General features: G+C 67.4%; 2 protein-coding genes across 2 annotated transcripts; one reads left to right on the forward strand and one right to left on the reverse strand.

Moving 5' to 3' along the window:
- Positions 1–4: 4 nt before the first annotated feature.
- CHLRE_03g192201v5 (uncharacterized protein) lies at positions 5–5200 on the reverse strand. The gene is made up of 6 exons (XM_043061195.1): positions 4879–5200; positions 4682–4718; positions 4047–4211; positions 2020–3596; positions 1618–1760; positions 5–1267 (listed from the first exon to the last, which is right to left on the reverse strand). Exons 1-6 carry the CDS (start codon positions 4907–4909, stop codon positions 1118–1120), a joined length of 2103 nt encoding a protein of 700 aa, XP_042926324.1. The 5' UTR covers positions 4910–5200; the 3' UTR covers positions 5–1117.
- Positions 5201–5380: 180 nt separating this feature from the next.
- CHLRE_03g192250v5 (uncharacterized protein) lies at positions 5381–18062 on the forward strand. Its single transcript, XM_043061196.1, has 6 exons — positions 5381–5759; positions 6022–6064; positions 6626–10049; positions 10250–14038; positions 14208–16497; positions 16662–18062. Exons 1-6 carry the CDS (start codon positions 5693–5695, stop codon positions 16937–16939), a joined length of 9891 nt encoding a protein of 3296 aa, XP_042926325.1. The 5' UTR covers positions 5381–5692; the 3' UTR covers positions 16940–18062.
- Positions 18063–18145: the final 83 nt, after the last annotated feature.

Consider the following 18145-nt stretch of genomic DNA (forward strand, 5'->3'; position numbering starts at 1 on the left):
CAGGACTTCAGCGGTGTCAGTTCTCCCAACAACTTCGTACGAGGCCAGGCGCTATTGAAGGGTGTCAAAGGGCTGTCGAAGTAACGCGCAGCGGTTAGTAACCGCCTCGTGTGCAACCGCTCGGTGGGCCATTCCCGGCAGCAGGAGCCATATAAGCAGCAGCGGCATGCAATGGATACATTCAAGATGTCTTCGATAACTGTGGGAGGCAGCGTGAACACATTGTGCAGCCTCATAACGCATCTTGCAGCCACAGAACGCACCCTCTTTACTTGTGCTTCACCCCGACGCTCAGTACCAATCTGAGTTCAAATCAACGTCATGTTATCTAAGTATAATTCGCGTAAGCGTCATCGTTAAGTACACAATACCCCGCCCACGAAACATCGTCGAATGCACTGCACGGGTCCCACATAAGCGCTCAAACCACATCCTCGTCACATGACTTCATCAGACCACATCACCGGTACAAGCACGCACCGGACACCCAACACGCAGCTCCCCTTGCTTCCCTTTCAGTTGAATCATAGCTGTCCATGTCCAAGATAGTCAACGCCTCCATGCCAGGAGGGCACATCCCGCCTGTACGTCTGGGCGTCAAGCGCAAGTCAGACATGAAGCCCGCCCGCCCGCCAGCTCCTACTGGAGGAGTCACAACGCGTTTCCCAAGCTCAGGCAATGTGTGTGACACCCCTTTCGGAGTGTCCACCAAAATCACACGGCCGGGCCTCATCACAGCCCGACGTGCGGCGTACATGTTCAACACATCCGAACACGGGCCGGAGACAGCACCATTGCAGCCCGATTGGCGCCGTGTGTTGTTCGATCAGTACCTTTGTTGTCTATTGTACGTGTCAGTCAATACAATGTGTCAATGCGGTCATTCAAGTCGTTTTCGCAACAGTCCAAATCCTTTCAATCCGCCGCAGGTGCACGTGATGCATGGTAGTCAGACGCCTATTGGCTCACAGCTGCACCCTTCATACCGCACTTGGCCTGCCAACAGGGCGGCACGCCGGCGTCCCAGCTTCCTAGAAGACCCGGGCCCCCCGCCTGCCCCGGTTGCATATGCATGAGGTGCTTCTCCACACTCAAGTATTCATGTAGGTTGCACCTCCTACGGCAAGAGCAGGTCCTGCGGCGGGCAGCAGCTGCTCTTCTGGCGGCCGGGCTGGTTGGCCAGCGTGAGTTGGCACACAGGCCCCGCACACAGGCGGTACAGGTCCGGGCACACGCTGGACCGCAGTGAGAAGCACAGAGTGGCACCCTGCAGCACAAGACGGAGGAGGATGAGTGGGTGGGAGCGCGTGGGAGCGCGTGGGAGCGCGTAAGCAAGGGTTCAGAAGGGTTCTGGTGAACAAAGTCAGCCCAGAGGACATCCGCATCCATTCCATCACAGTTACGCCGGTCGCGCTACCGGGTCCCGAGACAACGCAGCTCTACCGCCTTCCCCCGCCCCGCGGCCCCCTCGGGCCCCAGCAAAGACACCTCCCACTTTCTGGGTTCTGGGTTGGCAACGGTTTATTGTGGGCTTGGAGTGAACTACCCCCCGCCCCAACTCGCCCCGACATGACATGATTCCCCCCCCCCCAAACTCCCTGGCCGCCGCTGTCTCACCTCGGCCTGCTGCAGCGTCAAGCCAAAGCCGCTGAGCTTGAGCACCGTGTAGGTGCTGCCGCGCACGTCGTACACGTGGTAGCTGGGGCTGCGCGGCTTGCCGTTCACGTGCACGCCGTACACAGAGCCATAGCAGTTGTCGTCTGCGGCATGGAAGGCATGCGTGTAATTGAGGCAAGGGAGACGGCAATGACGAACAAATGTGTGTATGTGTGTCAAGGGAGGATACATATGTGTGTGAGCGAGCAGGGCTGTTGCAACTGTAGCCTGTGACGACACAAGGCGCCAGACAGCAGAGCCTCTACCCCATTCCCCTCGCGTCCATCCCCCACATCCATCCCCTTGCCTCCATCCATCCCCATCCTCCATCCCCGCCACCTCCATCCACCACATCCGACTCACCGATGAGGAACTGGATCTGCTCCAGCCTCATGCCGCAGCAGCGCGGCCTGTCGCACTGGTTCAGACCCACTTGGAAGCAGTACATGCTGTCCTCCTCAGCACGTGACTCATTCGTGTACGTCAGAGTGTACGGCGTGCCAATGGTGGAGCCACGTGCCAGGCACTGCCCGAAGGGGAAGGGGTTCTTGGCGCCCGCCGGGCGAGGGGGCCAGAACACGGGTGTGCCCTTGGGTGGCGGCGGGGAGGAGGCGGGGCGCTCGACTGGCGGCGGCCGGGGGCTCTTGGGGACAGTGCCCTTGGGAGGAGGAGGAGAGCGGACAGGGCGGGGCGGGCGGGGCGATGGCGGTGGCGACGGAGGCGGAGGAGACGGCGGCGCTGGGGATGGGGGTGGCGACCGCGGAGCGCGATGGTTGCCTGGGGGCGGCGCTGGCGAGGGAGGGGGAGGCGAGGGAGGGGGAGGCGATGGAGGGGGAGGCGAGGGCGGCGACGGCGAGGGCGGCCTGGGGGACGGCGGCCGCCGGCCCGGCGGCGGCGATGGCGGTGGAGGCGAGGGCGGCGGCGGCGAGGGAGGGGGAGGTGAGGGCGGCGGCGGCGAGGGAGGGGGAGGCGAGGGCGGTGGCGGCGAGGGCGGTGGCGGAGAGGGAGGGGGAGGCGAGGGAGGAGCAGGCGGGAAGGGTGGCGGCGATGAAGGGGATGGCGGCGACACCTTGCGAGGGGAGACAGGCGGGCGCGGCGACGGAGGGGGTGGCGAGGGCGGGCGCGGGATGCGGGGAGGGGCCGGCCCACGCGGGCCCCGCGGCCGCCGTGGCGGCGGGGGCCCCTTGGCACCAACAGGCGGAGGGCTTTTGACGGTGGGGGGCGGGGGGCTCTGAGCCAAAACCGGTGAGGGTGGAGGGCTCTTGGCTGCCACTGGTGAAGGCGGTGGGCTCTTCGCAGGGACCGGCGGTGGGCTCTTGCGGGGCGGCGGGGCGGCGACACTCGGCACGGACTCCTCGCCCGGAGGCGGTGCGTCGGGGGTGTAGGGCTGGTACGGCGGGAAGTGGGGCTCGACGAAGGGCGGCGGAGACGGTTGCGCCGCCAGTGTGACGTTGTAGCACAGCCAGTTGGTGTACGGGCTGGTACGGCAGCTGGGGTCGCCGTACTGTAGCACAATGTCAGTGGCGCACAGGTCGTACGGCGGCGCGCCGTCATTGCCGGCATCGCCGCTGAGGTACAGCTCGGCGTCGCGCAGGAGCGTGCCCACGGTACGGCACTCGCAGACCGGCATGCCGTACGCGGAGCCGATGACGGCGGTTTCGAGGGCCGTGGCGGCGGAGCCGGCCACGCCCGCCAACAGCCGCGTGTACAGCACGTTGAGCTTGAGCGCCAGGATGTCGGCCACCCAGGTTGAGGCGGTGCCAAAGTGTGGCGAGGTGGCGGGGCAGGATCCATCGGAGGCGCGCGAGATGGACACGATGGCGGATGAGGCGAGGGGCAGGCTCAGCCTGAGGCCGGTGCTGCTGCTGGTGCTGAGCTGGCGCGCCAGGAAGCAGGTGACCGAGTCGGGGGAGCTGAAGATGAGCGCCACCGCGGCCAGGCTGTGTTGGGAGGAAGGGGGAGGATGGAAAGAGGCGAGGGGATTGGTAGGGGAGACGCGGAGGCAGAGGGTGCTTATGGAATGCGATGGTGTTTGGGCTCAGGAGTAGTGATGGCCTTGTCACACGCAGGGCGGCAGCATAGGACTCCGTACGCCTCGTTCGATTTCAAGATGCCCTTGCTTGCGCTCGACTGTCATCCCTTGTTCAGTGTGGGCTTGCACTGGACTTCCCCCCATCTGCTACTCATCTACAACACTCGCTCTGCCACCCACCGTTCTTGCGGCACGGGCGCACTCCCGACCACACCATAACCACGTCAGCACCCCGGCTGCGGCCCAGGATGCATGCCAGGCCTCCTGGCCACCGCTGCACTCCCGCTTCCACATCAGCCACATTCCTGTCACCGCGTTGTCCCCCCCACCACGCCACTGCAACCTCCATGCCGCTCACCCCTTGGACGCCCCTAACGTCAGCACATCAGTGCCGTTGGTGAGCCCGCGCCAGCTAGAGCGAATGAGCGTTGCGCCAGACGGCTCCGCCCATCGTTGCGCGGAGAGCACTGACAGAGGACAGAAGGATGGCGGTGCGCAGGAGCTGGGGCAGGCGCCGGCGGTGCTGTGGGTTGAGGGGGGCAAACACCCGACGAGTATGAGAAGCATGGTTGCGTGGGACCGTACAGGGAGGCAGGCGTGCGGAAGCCGGGTGCTGACGCGCATGTGGAATTGGGCTTCGAGTTAGAGCCCGCTGGCCCATTATAGCACTCCCTGAGGGCCGATTGCAGCGTGGAATGCCTGCGTCGTGCTATCAGGGTCACAAGCCCTCCGTCGAACCGGCTGTCGAAGGGCCGGAAGACTGTCTCACCCCCGTCACCCCGCCGCGGTCAGTGGCACACAGGCATCCCGGTCCCAAAATCACAAAATCAATGCCTCATAGACGAACATAGGTGCGAGGCTGCATCAGCTGTGTTTTCAGGAGTGAGGTTTTCCGGCCATCCTTAAGGTTTATGTAGGCCGGCCAGGTTGGAAAGCTACATGCAACTATCGAAGTCATGACACAATTTTAAACGCACAAGCCTTTACACTCACTTCGCCTCTGTTGCAGCTGGTCCAAAGCACAAGACCGCTGCAGTTGCAATCAGAGGCCGGTAACGATTAATAAGATATCATATTTGTTGGGTACATGCGTGGTTCTGCAGCAGTGCTCATCATGCGTGACTGGCGCAGGAGTTGCACCATTCAGAAGGGCATGTCCGATAACCCTTCCGTGCTCAGATAGCACTGACCCGCAAGTACTAGAAGTGCTGAGCCAGTCATCCGGCCAGATGGCTCACGCGAGGTCCGCGTGGCCGGCATTCTACGTGCAAGCCGCCCTCCAGCGCGAGGGCATCACAAAAAACTGCGGTCACAGCTGAATGCTGCCAACTAACTCAGACCAGTTGTCATTAGGTTTATAAAAAGACAGGTATGGACAAGTTGCGATTGCTGCTCAATTTCCGAAGAAAGAACTCTGAAGGCCGGTCGGAGTGAGCGCGAACAAGAGGCGTCTACTTAGAACTTCGTGATATGTTTAGGTATATGTGTAAATGCTTTATCAGCCTAGTTTGCTTGCAGGCCCAGAGTGCGCTAGAAAGCCAACCAAAAGCTTCGCGGCTCCATGCAAAATGGCGGGCGCCTCGAGGAATGTTTGGTCGCCCTTCCTTTGGTTTCAAATCCTGCTGAGCCTCCTGCATACCTACAGCCTTAATAGTTGCATTACTTGCGCATCCACATCTCCTACTCCCCCTACTTCCCCGCGAGATAACCGCTTCCTTCCCCTCACGCGTCCGGCTCAACAATCGCCGACGCGCTCACACCTTAGATGCAGTGAGGCTTCAGTAGGTATATAATACTGTCAAGTGGCACGGGACAAGGCGGGCACTCGGTTGGCGTTGCCAGAGAGGCCTCTTGATTGGACGCAGCGCAATTCAGACTGCACAGGGCGATATTGCAATTTGAGCCTAAAAGGCATACTGCACCAGGTTCTGGGTACCGCAGCGCAGCGTGTCGCCGGGCGCATGGTTCGTTCCCGCTAGCCGCTAAGGCTCGCTAACGAGTTACATGACATCGTCATGGCTTAGCAAGCGCGTGGCTGCTTTATTGCTTTTGGTACCCCTCCTTGCTGCTGGTGCGTCAGGGCTTTGCAGCGTCCCAGCACATGTTTCGCTAGTTTCGGGACCAGCAACGTCGTTGGGATGGTGCCCATCCACACCACATGGCCGCATGTGGAAACACGCGCTCGCCATGTTGCAGCACATGCGGACGCCCACCAGCGGTCTGCGGACTCGCCGTTCGACCATCAGTCCACCTCTAGTAGAACGACGCGACGGCAGCTCCCGTTTCCCAACATCACGGACTCATTGCTGATGCTCCTCGCTCTCCCTGCACAGGTAACCATGTAAGAGGCAGCGACGTCCTGGGACGGCGAGCACGGTAAGCTGGGGCATGGAGTCTGGGTTACACACGTGTGTACACATATCGCAAACCAGGGGCGACTGCGCATACAACGGTCACCTGAAGGGATACTTTAGCTATGTACGCCTGGGGCCTGCATGTACCGATTGTTGGTATGTGCGCGCATGCAAAAGTAACAATGTCAACACGCCTTAAGGAGGGGCATGGGATGGTGGGGGGCTGTCGCGTGCTGCTTCAGGCGGCTGCGCACTCTGCATTCAGACATGGCTGGGAAAGGATCATCAGGGCGTGGCAAACCAGTAATGCAAATCACCATCATGGGCGCTTGGAAGGTTGGACACGCGCTGTAAAGCTCATATTGTACCACATGAAGCTTGAAGCGGGTCGTGACACAGGCTGCAAACCCCAAACAATCACTAGTATCTGACTGACTCTTCTGCCGCAAGGACACATGCCCAGTAGCTGCCCTACCGACTGGCAATACGCACACGCCGCCACCTCGTGTTCCCCCACCGCCCATACCAGTACCTCAACACACTGTCGGCCTGTTTACTTCCTGTCAACTTCCATTCCTCACAGACATCTCGCCGCCGACGGCCCTAGCAATGCCACAAGTGCCAACAGCAGCAGCGGCCTGACGCCCTCGCCAGCGGCAGCCAACACGACCGCCAGCGCGCAGCCGTCTCCAGCGGCGCTGCCAGCCACCTACGGCAGCCAGCCGCCCACCGCCGCAGCGCCGCCCTATTATGGCGGCGGCGGTGGCGGCGGGTGGGCTGCAGCACCGCCGTATGGCGGCCTATATGGTGGTGGCGGTGGCGGCGGCAATGTTACCAACAAGCCGCCGTCACCAGTGCCGCCCTCTCCGGCACCGCCGGCCGGGCCGCTGTGCCACCAGCCCGCCTGCTTCCCGGCGCTCAGCGCCGCAGCCACCAACGCCACCAATGCCACCAATGCCACCAATGCCACCAGCGCCACCAACGCCACCGCGCTCGCGGTGTGCCCCTACCTGCTGCTGACGGCGGCGGAGTGGGCGGCCGCCGCCGCCGACGCCGCGGACCCCAAGCTGGCGGCGGCAGGCCGGGTGCTGGCAGCCAACTGGACACAGCTCCTGGAGTCCGGCTACTTCCGGCTGGGCTCCGGCACGCCAGCCGACCTCACTGCCAATACGTTCCTGTTCACGGAACCGCCGGCGCTGACGTGCTTCCTGCGCCGCCAGCTGGCGGCGCCGCCGCCGGCAACAGCGCCGGCGCTGCTGCCGCTCCGCGCCATGGTACGTGTGGCGCGGCCCGTGCCGCCGCCGCCCGCCAACAGCACCACTGAGGCAGGCAGCGGCTGCACTCTTGCGGAGCCGGTGGCCTACTACGGCCCCTGGGTGGCCGAGATGCTCGCGCTCAAGCTCAACCTGCTGCTGCAGCCGTCGCTCGTGACGCCGCAGCCGCCGCCCGGCGGCGCGCCCGCGCTGGGCGCGGCCGTTTTCGCGCAGCTGGCCCCCACCGCCAACGCCAGCGCCGCCAACGCCACGGTTCAGCCCTGCAGCTGCATGACCGTGGGCTCTGTGCTGGCGGCGGCGGAGGCTGCCGTCAGCGGTGTCACAGTCAACGGCCGCAACGCCACCATCTGGTCGTACGACAGTTGCGCGCGGGCCATCGCCCTCACCTTTAACAACCAGACCAGCTGCGCCGCCGCAGCCGCCGCCGGCGACAGGGCGCTGTGCACGCCGTTGTCGGCGCCACCGTCGCCGCCGCGCTCGCCTACCCCACCGCCGTTGCCTCCCATCGGCTGCCACGGTGCCTCCTGCTACGCCACGCAAACACCCAGCCCCTCCTCCTGCCCCTTCCTGGCCTACGCGCCCGAGGATTGGGCCGCGCTGAACCGCAGCACGCCTGCCGCCCGCCTGCTCACACTTAACTGGACCTCCGTGTTCGCCACGCCGGGTGCCAACGGCAGCCTGACCCTGGGCCGCCCAAGCGCCGGTCCACAGCTGCACCTGACCAGCCCTGCCTCGGTGCAGTGCTTCCTGTGGCTGCAGCTGCGCGCGCCGCCCGCGACGCAGGTGCCCGCGCCGCTGCCGCTGGGCGGCGTCAACGTGACCTTCACCGCGCGCGTGCTCGACAACGGCACCGCCGCCTGCGAGCTGCTGCCGCCCGACTTGCTGCGCCTGGGCGTGGGCACTTGGGCGGCGGAGCTGCTGGCGATGGAGCTCGATGCGCGGCTGGGCGAGGCCCTGGCCTCCAGCAATGTGACGGCGGCGGCGACGCTGACGGCGGCGGGCGCCCGCTACCAGTACGCAAGCGAGCTGGTGCGGCCGTCGTTGGCCGGCTCCATTTTCCACGCGTCGTACTCGCGCCGTCAGTGCGCCTGCCAGTCGGTGCGCGGCGTGCTGAACAGCGCCTGGGCCTTGTACATCAGCAACGACACCGCGGCGGCGCCGGCGGCCGGCGGTGCCGTGAGCGACTGCGCCGCCGACCTGCTGCGGACGTACGTGGACGGCACCTGCACCAGCAACCGCTCGCTGCCGCTGCTGTGCCCCGGCCTTGGCGGCGGCGGCGGCGGCGGTGGTGGCGGCGGAAATGGAACGGCTTCGCCCTCTCTGCCTCCGCCGGCTCCGGCAGCGGTGCCAAGCAACGCCACCTCGCCGCCGCCGGCGTCCCGGCTGCCACCCGCGCCCGGGAACTCCAGCGCTGTGGGCGCGCCGCCGCCGTCACCCGCGGCGCTGCCCGGAAACGGCACGTCGCCCTCGCCGCCCAGCCCCGCGCCGCCGCCGTCACCCGCGGCGCTGCCCGGAAACGGCACGTCGCCCTCGCCGCCCAGCCCCGCGCCGCCGCCTCGCCCGCCGTCGCCGCCCATGCCTTGGCCGCCGGCGCCCGCTCTGGCGTGTACGGGCCCTTGCATCGCGCCCGGCACGCCCTGCCCCTACCGCCTCTACGTCGGCGGCGCCTGGTCGCCGGGCAACCTGACGTCCGTCAACGCCGCCACGCGCCTCCTGAACAACACCTGGGAGCTATTCGCAGACACTGGACTCCCGGATGACCCCACCTTCATCCTGGGATCCAGGAACGGATCCCGCCTGGAGTTTCTGGATCCAGCCAGCCTGCAGTGCTTCATGCGGCTGCAGTACTCCCGGTCCTCCGTGCTCATGCCCGACGGCGTGACGCCCGCCAATGTCACCAACGCCACACTGCCGCTGCCGCTGACGCGCGTGCTGGGCTTTGGCGCCACCATCAACGCCACCACCGGCCGCTGCGTGCTCGCCGCCGCCGAGGACGCCACGCGCTTCGTGGGCGCCTGGTTGGCAGACCTGGTCGCGTTCAAACTGAACCTGCGCCTGTCAGCGGCGCTGCGCGCCGGCGCCGTGCCAGGCGGCGAGAATGCCAGCGTGGCGCTGGGCGACACGGTGTTCGCCAACGTGTGGCCGCCGTCGCCGCCGGGCGTGCTGTCCGTGCGCGGCTGCGCCTGCGCCGGCGTGACGGCGACGCTGGCAAAGGCGGAGGCTGGGCTGGCGGGACTGCCTGGCAGCAAGGTCAACGACGCGCCGGCGGCCGCGGGCTGCGGCAACGCCGTCGCGGCGCTGTACACAGACAACACCTGCGCACGGGTGCCGGCAGTGGCGCCGCCGCTGGTGTGCGCGCCGCTGCCGCCGCCACCTGTGCCGCCGTCGCCGCCGGTGACAGGCAATGCGCCGCCGGTGCCGCCGGTGCCGCCATCGCCGGTGCCGCCGTCGCCGCAGCCGCCCTCACCGTCGCGGGACATACCGACGCCGTCAGCGTACCCGCCGCCGCCGTCGCCGCAACCGCGTCCGCCGTCGCCCAAGCCCCCGGTGCCGCCGGCACCCGTTCTTAACAAGCCTCCCAGCCCCCGTGCTCCCAGCCCCTCCCCTCCCAGCCCCGCGCCCTCACCGCGGCCGCCTTCACCCCGCCCCCCGGTGCCGCCCAGCCCCTTCCCGCCGGCGCCGCCCGCCTGCACCGACACCTGCTTCCCACCGGGCCAGCCCTGCCCCTTCCTGGTAAGTTTATATTTAGTTTGGGCTGGTATTTACAAACCCACCTCTGTGTACCCAGTGCTCCTTTGCGATCCACTTCCTCTACGTCGCCCTGTCCAGGCCAGGCCCCCGGTAGCTGATAGCATGTGTGATCTACAGTTTACGGCAGCACTGAACTCGCCTTGTGGCGGCTTCTGCTTTCCCTCTCCCCCCTCCCCGCCCAGGTGTACGGCGCACCCGCCTGGTTTGCCCCGTACGACGCCAGCCCCGCCTCCACCCTCCTGAACCAGTACTGGGCCAACCTGGCGGATTTCAACGACGACGGCATCTTCATCCTTGGATCCAGCATGGGGCCGCACTTTGAGTTCCTGGATCCGGATTCGCTGTCCTGCTTCATGCGGCTGCAGTACAACGCCAGCTCCGTGCAGCCGCCCGCCACGCCCGGGGCGCAGCTGCCGCTGACCACGGTGATTGGATTCGGCGCCAGCTTGGATCCAGATACCGGCGCCTGCACCATTAACACGGCAGATGGAACGGGAACCGATTTCTTCTACGGCCGTTGGATGGCGGACGTTGTTGCTCTGAAGCTCAACATGAAGCTTTCAGAGCTTGTGGCTGCTGGCGAGATTGCCGGCGTGCCGCCGCCGCCACTCGGCGCCCCACTGCTCGGCGCGGCGCTCTTCGGTGCCGCCTGGCCCGAGGCGGAGCCGGGCTCCCCGGCGGCGGCGACGGCGCCTTGCGGCTGCCACAGCGTCGGCGCCACACTGGGCACCGCCGAGGGATACATCGGAGGCGCGGACGCGCTACTGACGGAAGCCGACGCGGCGACGGCTGGCGGCTGCGCCGTCGGGCTGACGGAGGTCTACGGCGCGGCTGTGTGCGGCGCTGTGCCGCCACCCGGCCCGCCGCTGCTGTGCACAGCCTTCGCACCGCCGCCGGTGCCCTCCACGCCGTCCAGCCCTATCCCGCCCAGCCCGGAGCCGCCCACCCCCAAGCCACCCAGCCCTGCGCCGCTGTCGCCGCCGCCTTCGCCCAGTCCCCCGGTGCCTCCCAGTCCGGCGCCTCCCTACCCGCCCTCGCCAAAGCCCCCGGTGCCTCCCAGCCCAGCGCCTCCGTACCCGCCTTCTCCAAAGCCACCCAGCCCGCCGCCGCCTTACCCACCGTCTCCCGAGCCCCCGGTTCCTCCTTCGCCCGCACCTCCCTACCCGCCCTCGCCAAAGCCCCCGGTGCCGCCAAGCCCTGCGCCGCCGTTGCCGCCGCCATCTCCTCAGCCCCCGGTGCCTCCCTCCCCTGCGCCTCCCTACCCGCCCTCGCCAGAGCCCCCGGTACCTCCCTCCCCTGCGCCCCCCTACCCGCCTTCGCCAACGCCTCCGGTGCCCCCAAGCCCTGCGCCGCCCTACCCGCCATCCCCCATGCCCCCGGTGCCTCCCTCCCCTGCGCCTCCCTACCCGCCCTCGCCAACGCCTCCGGCGCCGCCAAACCCAGCGCCACCCCAGCCACCGTCTCCCGAGCCGCCCAGCCCTAGTCCTCCATACCCGCCATCGCCCCAGCCTCCGGTTCCTCCTTCTCCTGCTCCTCCTTACCCACCTTCACCGGAGCCGCCTGTGCCGCCCAGCCCAGCGCCTCCCTACCCGCCGAGCCCAGAGCCGCCCAGCCCCGCGCCTCCCTACCCCCCGTCCCCAGAGCCGCCGGTCCCTCCTTCACCTGCTCCGCCGTACCCGCCATCACCGGAGCCGCCCTCGCCTGCGCCCTTATACCCGCCCAGCCCAGAGCCGCCCAGCCCCGCGCCGCCCAGCCCAGAGCCGCCGAGCCCGGAGCCGCCCTTCCCGCCCGCCCCGCCCGCGTGCTCCGAGGACTGCGTGGCTCCTGGCACGCCCTGCCCCTTCCTCGTCTACTCAGCCTCCGAGTGGGCAAGCACGTTGGAGCGGACCGACGCCGCAGAGCTGCTGAACACGCTGTGGCCGCTCTTCGCGGATTTCGAGGATCTAATCTGGATCTTCGGATCTCGCACCGGCCCGCATTTCGAATTCCTGGATCCGGCCAGCCTGCAGTGCTTCATGCAGCTTCAGCTGAATGTCAGCCAGGTGCTCCTGCCCAACGGGACGTCGGTGCCGCCGCCGTCAGAGGTGCTGCCGTTGCCGCTGAGCACCGTGCTCGCGCCCTCGGGTGCCATTAACGCGGCTGGGCAGTGTGCGCTGACCAACGCGGCCGAGGCGGGCTGGTACATGGGACCGGTAGCCGCGAACGCTATGGCTCTCAAGCTGAATGTGCAGCTCTCGCGCTTCATTGCCGACGGCGGCTCGGTCCCGCAGCTCAACCTCAGCAGCAGCGGCAGCCCTGTATCTCTGCACCAGGCCGTCTTTGCGCACGTGTGGCCGCCGCTGCCGACGGACGCACCGGGTGCGGGCACGGGCGCCTGCGGCTGCGCGGGCGTGGCCATGACGGTGGCGCGTGCCGAGAGCTTTGTGGGCGCGGAGACGGACATGGGGGCCTCCATGGAGGACGCGATCAACGCGGGCGTGTGCGGCGCTGCACTGGTGGAGGTCTACGGAGCGGGCGTGTGCGGCGCCGAGCCCGCAGTCGGGCCGCCGCTGCTGTGTCCCACGCTGTCGCCGCCGCCGGCCCCGCCCAGCCCTGAGCCGCCAAGCCCCGAGCCGCCGTCGCCTGCGCCGCCGTACCCGCCGAGCCCCGCTCCTCCCTATCCTCCCTCGCCGGCACCCCCGTACCCGCCCTCGCCGGAGCCGCCGCTGCCGCCCTCGCCGGCGCCCCCGTACCCACCCTCGCCGGAGCCGCCGCTGCCGCCCTCGCCCGCGCCCCCGTACCCGCCCTCGCCAGAGCCGCCGCTGCCGCCCTCGCCCGCGCCGCCGTACCCGCCGCCGCCCAGCCCCTTCCCTCCCGCGCCGCCGGCTTGTGACACGGGCTGCGTGGCGCCTGGCCTGCCCTGCCCCTTCACCATCTACTCCGGCGCCGAGTGGTCAATCACCTCGGACTTCAGCCTGGCGGCGGCGCTGCTGCGTGCCTACTGGGCGCAGTTCGCGACCTACGCCGACGACCAGATCTGGATCTACGGCATTCCCGACGGCCCGCACTTTGAATTCCTGGATCCGGATTCGCTCACGTGCTTCATGCAGATGCAGTACAACGCCAGCTCCGTGCTGGTTCCGGCATCCGACGCGCCGCCGGCGGCCGTGCCGCTGCCGCTGGACACCGTGGTGGGCTTTGGCGCCGTGCTGTCCGCAGACGACGGCACCACCTGCGTCTTGGCATCTGCTGAAGATGCCGGGAAGCTGTACGGCCCCTGGATCGCAGATGCCATTGCGCTGAAGTTGAACAAGCAGTTGGCTGAGCTGGTGGCGGCTGGCGAGATCGCTGGCCAGGTCCCTGGGCCGCTGCCGCTGGCGGCGGCGCAGTTCGCCAAGTACTACCCGCCGTCGACAAACGCGTCGGCGGCGGAGGCGCGCGCGGGCATGTGCGGCTGCAGCTCAGTGGAATCGGTGGTGGCTGCGTCGGAGGCGTTCGTGGGCGGGGCGGAGGGCGCCACGCAGGAGGCCGGTGAGGCGGCAGGCGTGTGCGGTGCCGCTCTGACGGAGGTGTACGGAGTGGAGACTTGCGGCGCGGAGCCAGCCGCTGGCCCGCCGCTGCTGTGCATGCCGCTGTCGCCACCACCGGTGCCGCCGAGCCCGGAGCCGCCGTCGCCGGAGCCGCCGCTGCCGCCGAGCCCAGAGCCGCCATCGCCATCCCCGCCCTACCCGCCATCGCCGGAGCCGCCCATGCCGCCCACCCCACCGCCGCCATACCCGCCCTCGCCCGAGCCGCCTGTCCCACCAAGCCCCGCCCCGCCGTACCCACCGTCGCCTGCTCCGCCCTACCCGCCGAGCCCCGCCCCGCCCTATCCGCCCTCGCCCGCACCGCCGTACCCGCCCTCGCCTGAGCCGCCGCTGCCGCCACTGCCGCCTGCACCGCCCACCTGCACTGGCCAGTGCTTCGGCCCCTCCAACCCGTGCGCCTACAATGTGAGTCGGCTTTCCCTCGCTGCTCCTCCACCTCGCGCACATGTCACCTACCATCCACCCAGTTCCACGCATACCTGCTGGCCGTGCTCCCCGGTCGTCTGCTGAGCTGCCACACATGCCTCACTCGCCACCTCCTGCCCAACCTCCTTCCTTTCCATTCCCGCCGCAGATCTACGGCGCTCATGACTGGTCCGACACCTCCTACTCTGCCTGGCCTGCCCAGGCGCTCAAGCAGAGCTGGCCGCTGTTCGCCACCTACCAGGGCGATGACATTTATATCTTTGGCGAGCCCGACGGCCCCCACCTTGAGTTCCTAGATCCCGTGTCGCTGCAATGCTTCATCATCATGCAGTTCAACCGCACCGCCATAGCGCCGCCGGTGCGCTGGCCGGACTCGGGCGTGGACGGCGACGGTAACAATGCCACCGCCCGGCTGCCGCTGACCACGGTTATTGGATTCGGGGCCAGTCTGGATCCAGTGACCGGCCGCTGCGTCGCCCACGGCCCGGCGGATCTGGATCTGTATTACGGAGCCTGGATGGGCGACGCCATCGGTCTCAAGCTGAATGTACGGCTGTCGGAGCTGATTGTGCAAGACCTGCTGACGCCGCAGCGCCCGCACGCGCCGCCGCCGCCCAGCCCGGCACCACCCTCCCCGGTTCCGCCCAGCCCAGCGCCACCCAGCCCGGCGCCGCCCAGCCCGGTGCCACCCTCGCCGTCGCCGCCGTCCCCTCCGCCATCGCCTCCACACCCACCGTTGCCACCGTCCCCTGCGCCGTCGCCACCATCCCCTGCGCCATCGCCTCCACACCCACCGTTGCCACCGTCCCCTGCGCCGTCGCCGCCGTCCCCTGCGCCATCGCCACCACACCCACCGTCCCCACCGTCCCCTGCGCCATCGCCGCCGTCCCCTGCGCCATCGCCACCACACCCACCGTCCCCACCGTCCCCTCCGCCATCGCCTCCACACCCACCGTTGCCACCGTCCCCTGCGCCGTCGCCACCATCCCCTGCGCCATCGCCTCCACACCCACCGTCCCCACCGTCCCCTGCGCCATCGCCACCACACCCACCGTCGCCGCCGTCCCCTGCGCCATCGCCGCCGTCCCCTGCGCCATCGCCACCACACCCACCGTCGCCGCCGTCCCCTGCGCCATCGCCGCCGTCCCCTGCGCCATCGCCTCCACACCCACCGTCGCCGCCGTCCCCTGCGCCATCGCCGCCGTCCCCTGCGCCATCGCCACCGTCTCCAGCACCGTTGCCACCATCTCCAGCACCGTCGCCGCCGTCACCTGTGCGGCAGTCACCGCCCTCCCCTGCTCCGTCGCCGTCGCCAGTGCGGCAATCGCCACCTCTACCGCAGCCGACAATGTCCCGTGTGTTGCGGCGGCGGCTGCTGGAGTTGGAGTCCATGCCGCCCTCAGCGGAAGCCCCCAGTGCGCTGCCGCTGTTCGGCGGTGATAACGACACGATTGTCATTTCGCCCCGGCCACCTCAGCCGCCGCCGCTGTACAGCGCTTTCTTCGGCCAGGTGTGGCCGGCGCTGCCGCCGGGCGCTCCGGGCGCTGGCATGGCCGCTTGCGGCTGCGAGGGTGTGGCCTATGTTGTGGCGCGCGCGGAGAGCTTCGTGGGAGCCGGCAATGAGGGCGCCACCCTGGCTGAGGCCAAGTCAGCAGGCATGTGTGGCGCCGCGCTGGTGGAGGTGTTCGGAGCGGACGTGTGCTGGCGCACGCCGCCGCCCGGGCCGCCGCTGCTGTGCGCCGCCCCGCCAGCGCCGCCGCCGAGCCCAGAGCCGCCTTCACCGGAGCCGCCCAGCCCGTCGCCGCCGTACCCGCCGTCGCCGGAGCCGCCGCCGTACCCGCCCTCGCCGGAGCCGCCGGTGCTGGAGCCGCCGCCGCCGCCGCGGTCGCCACGCCTGCGGCCACCGCCGCCGTCGCCGCCCAGCCCCAAGCCGCCGCGCCGGCCGCGGCCGCCGCCTCCGGACGCCCCGCCACCTCCGGACGCCCCGCCGCCGCCGCTGCCGCCCAGCCCACGGCCACCTCGTAGCCCGCGGCCGCCGCCACCGTCGCCGGCGCCGCCGCCAGATGTGCCGCCGCCTAGCCCCAAGCCGCCGCGCCGGCCCCGGCCGCCGCCGCCGGACGCTCCTCCGCCGCCGCCTGAGGTCTCGCCGCCACCGCCGCCCAGCCCCAAGCCTCCCCGCAGCCCGCGCCCGCCGCCGCCGTCCTCGCCGCTCCTCTTCTCTCCACCGCCGCCGCCGTCTGGTAGCGGTCAAACCAATGAGTTCCCCTTTTACAAGTGCTACCCGAAGCAGGGTATGCCGTACCAACTGGCTTTGAGTCAACAGTATGTGGACAACGCGGGCCTCAACCGCTACTGCTTCCGCTTCAACCAGATCACGTGCAACCAGAACCAGAACCTGTGCTGCAACATGTACTTTGAGAAAACCGAGTTTCTTATTGGTGGGTTGTCTGGAAAGCTCCGCGGCTGCCGCAGTTTATTAATTAGCTGTCAGCATGTATGATGCCGCAGGGTTGTAGGCCTGTTACAACCCCACCACAAGCGCAACCGGTACCCATGCCACCACCCCATCCCCACGGCCCCTTTGCCCACCCGCCCCCCACAGACCCGGTGTGCATCAACACCTTCCAGAACACGACGGTCAACGGCAACACCGTGTTCGCCTCCTTCAACACCTATGATCGCGGCACTGCCTTTTACAGCATCGCCAAAATCCGTTTGGGCTTTGACCAGGCCACAGCGAACAACTCGGAATTTTGCTTCAGTCTCAACAACGTGTGCAGCACGCTTCAGTCATTGTGCGCGGGAGATTCTTGTATGTACACGATCTCGAACACTGCGGACCCCGCGTGTTGCCCAGTCACTACGCAAGTGTGGTGGTGATGCGGTGACAGTTGACATGAGCGAGGCGTGGTGAGGAGCGGGTGTCCATGACCTCGCCGTCTTTGAGGATTTGGCTTTGACATTGAAGCGCGCCTGATGCCGCGACGCGCTGTGCTGTGACTGTTGTGTCGGAGAGGTGTTGGAGGCCGTGCGCTGCGCACATGCACAGGTCCATACAGCAATGTGCCGTGTGAGACCTGTGGCGTGCGCTTGGGGGCAGTGGCCTCCGTACCGTACATACGTGTTGTGACTGCGATTTGGATGATGACGTTGCTGACTCCTCTCTAGCATCCGAGAGGTTACAGACGCTTGCGGACTTAGCCCTGCAAACGGGCTGCCCCGAAGCTCAAATGCGGCTGCGGGGCCCACGCGGGAGCACTGGAGCAGCGCCCTACACGGGTGTCGCCTAGGCGTGGACAGGACTGGATGCCATGTGTGCAGAGTTGATGACCAACACAGTGCAATTCGCCGGGCCGCGTGCATGGTTGACTTTGAGGTCCGAAACTGTAAAGGAGAAGCGCGTGCGAGAATGACGGTCTGCCCAAGAGGCGGTCAGGATTTGTGTGTATATGTGTGTGTGTGTCTGTGTGTGTGTGTGTATAATGTGTCACTTACTTCAATATGCCCCGCGCTGCTGGTGTGTGTTCCCCATGCCAAGCACGAGAGGGTCATCCGGGCGTGTGACGCGTGTGCATGCATAAGTAAGCTTCCCGCTCCAGGATTGGAGGGGCGGCGTGTCCGCAACCTGCGGCGACGTTTGCAAGGTGTGCCACTGCACGCACCCACGGTGCACCAACCCTCACACGTCATTTTTGCGTTTGCCAGCGCAGCGGCCGCGGCCCCGTGCCCTTGCTGCTCCTATTCGCGTGGGTGTGTGGGCCTTGTACCCATTGAATCGGGGTTCTTTACGTCTTAAGCTCTTTCTACTTTCTTACTTTTGGGGGGGGAATGGTCGTGTCTTCACTTACTGTGGCGCGGGTTCGTTGCGCGTGGGGGCCCTTTCCTACGGAAGAACCGAACAACGGAAATGCATTTGCACGGTGCACTGTATGTAACATTGCGACACGAGGGGGGACTCGTGCGCGTGGCTGCACGCATGTACAGCTTGTAACGCATAATTAATAAAAGCGAATCGGACTCCCGCCGCAACACTAATGCCGCGACGCCATTATACTGCAAGCGTGTCGGAGGCAGATCAGAGTGCCC

The sequence above is a fragment of the Chlamydomonas reinhardtii genome, chromosome 3 (genome assembly GCF_000002595.2).
Source record: "Chlamydomonas reinhardtii strain CC-503 cw92 mt+ chromosome 3, whole genome shotgun sequence".
Classification (NCBI taxonomy): domain Eukaryota; kingdom Viridiplantae; phylum Chlorophyta; class Chlorophyceae; order Chlamydomonadales; family Chlamydomonadaceae; genus Chlamydomonas; species Chlamydomonas reinhardtii.

Bases quoted from the DNA above. Each gene is read 5' to 3' on its own strand.
- CHLRE_03g192250v5 (XM_043061196.1), top strand. From the start codon at position 5,693: ATGACATCGTCATGGCTTAGCAAGCGCGTGGCTGCTTTATTGCTTTTG. The intron at 10,050-10,249 runs GTAAGTTTATAT...CTCCCCGCCCAG, and splicing joins GCCAGCCCTGCCCCTTCCTG to GTGTACGGCGCACCCGCCTG. The intron at 16,498-16,661 runs GTGGGTTGTCTG...CGCCCCCCACAG, and splicing joins GAAAACCGAGTTTCTTATTG to ACCCGGTGTGCATCAACACC.
- CHLRE_03g192201v5 (XM_043061195.1), bottom strand. From the start codon at position 4,909: ATGACTGGCTCAGCACTTCTAGTACTTGCGG. The intron at 4,212-4,681 runs GTGAGTGTAAAG...CTCAACCCACAG, and splicing joins CCAGCTGCAACAGAGGCGAA to CACCGCCGGCGCCTGCCCCA. The intron at 3,597-4,046 runs GTGAGCGGCATG...CTCCCAACACAG, and splicing joins ACGTTAGGGGCGTCCAAGGG to CCTGGCCGCGGTGGCGCTCA.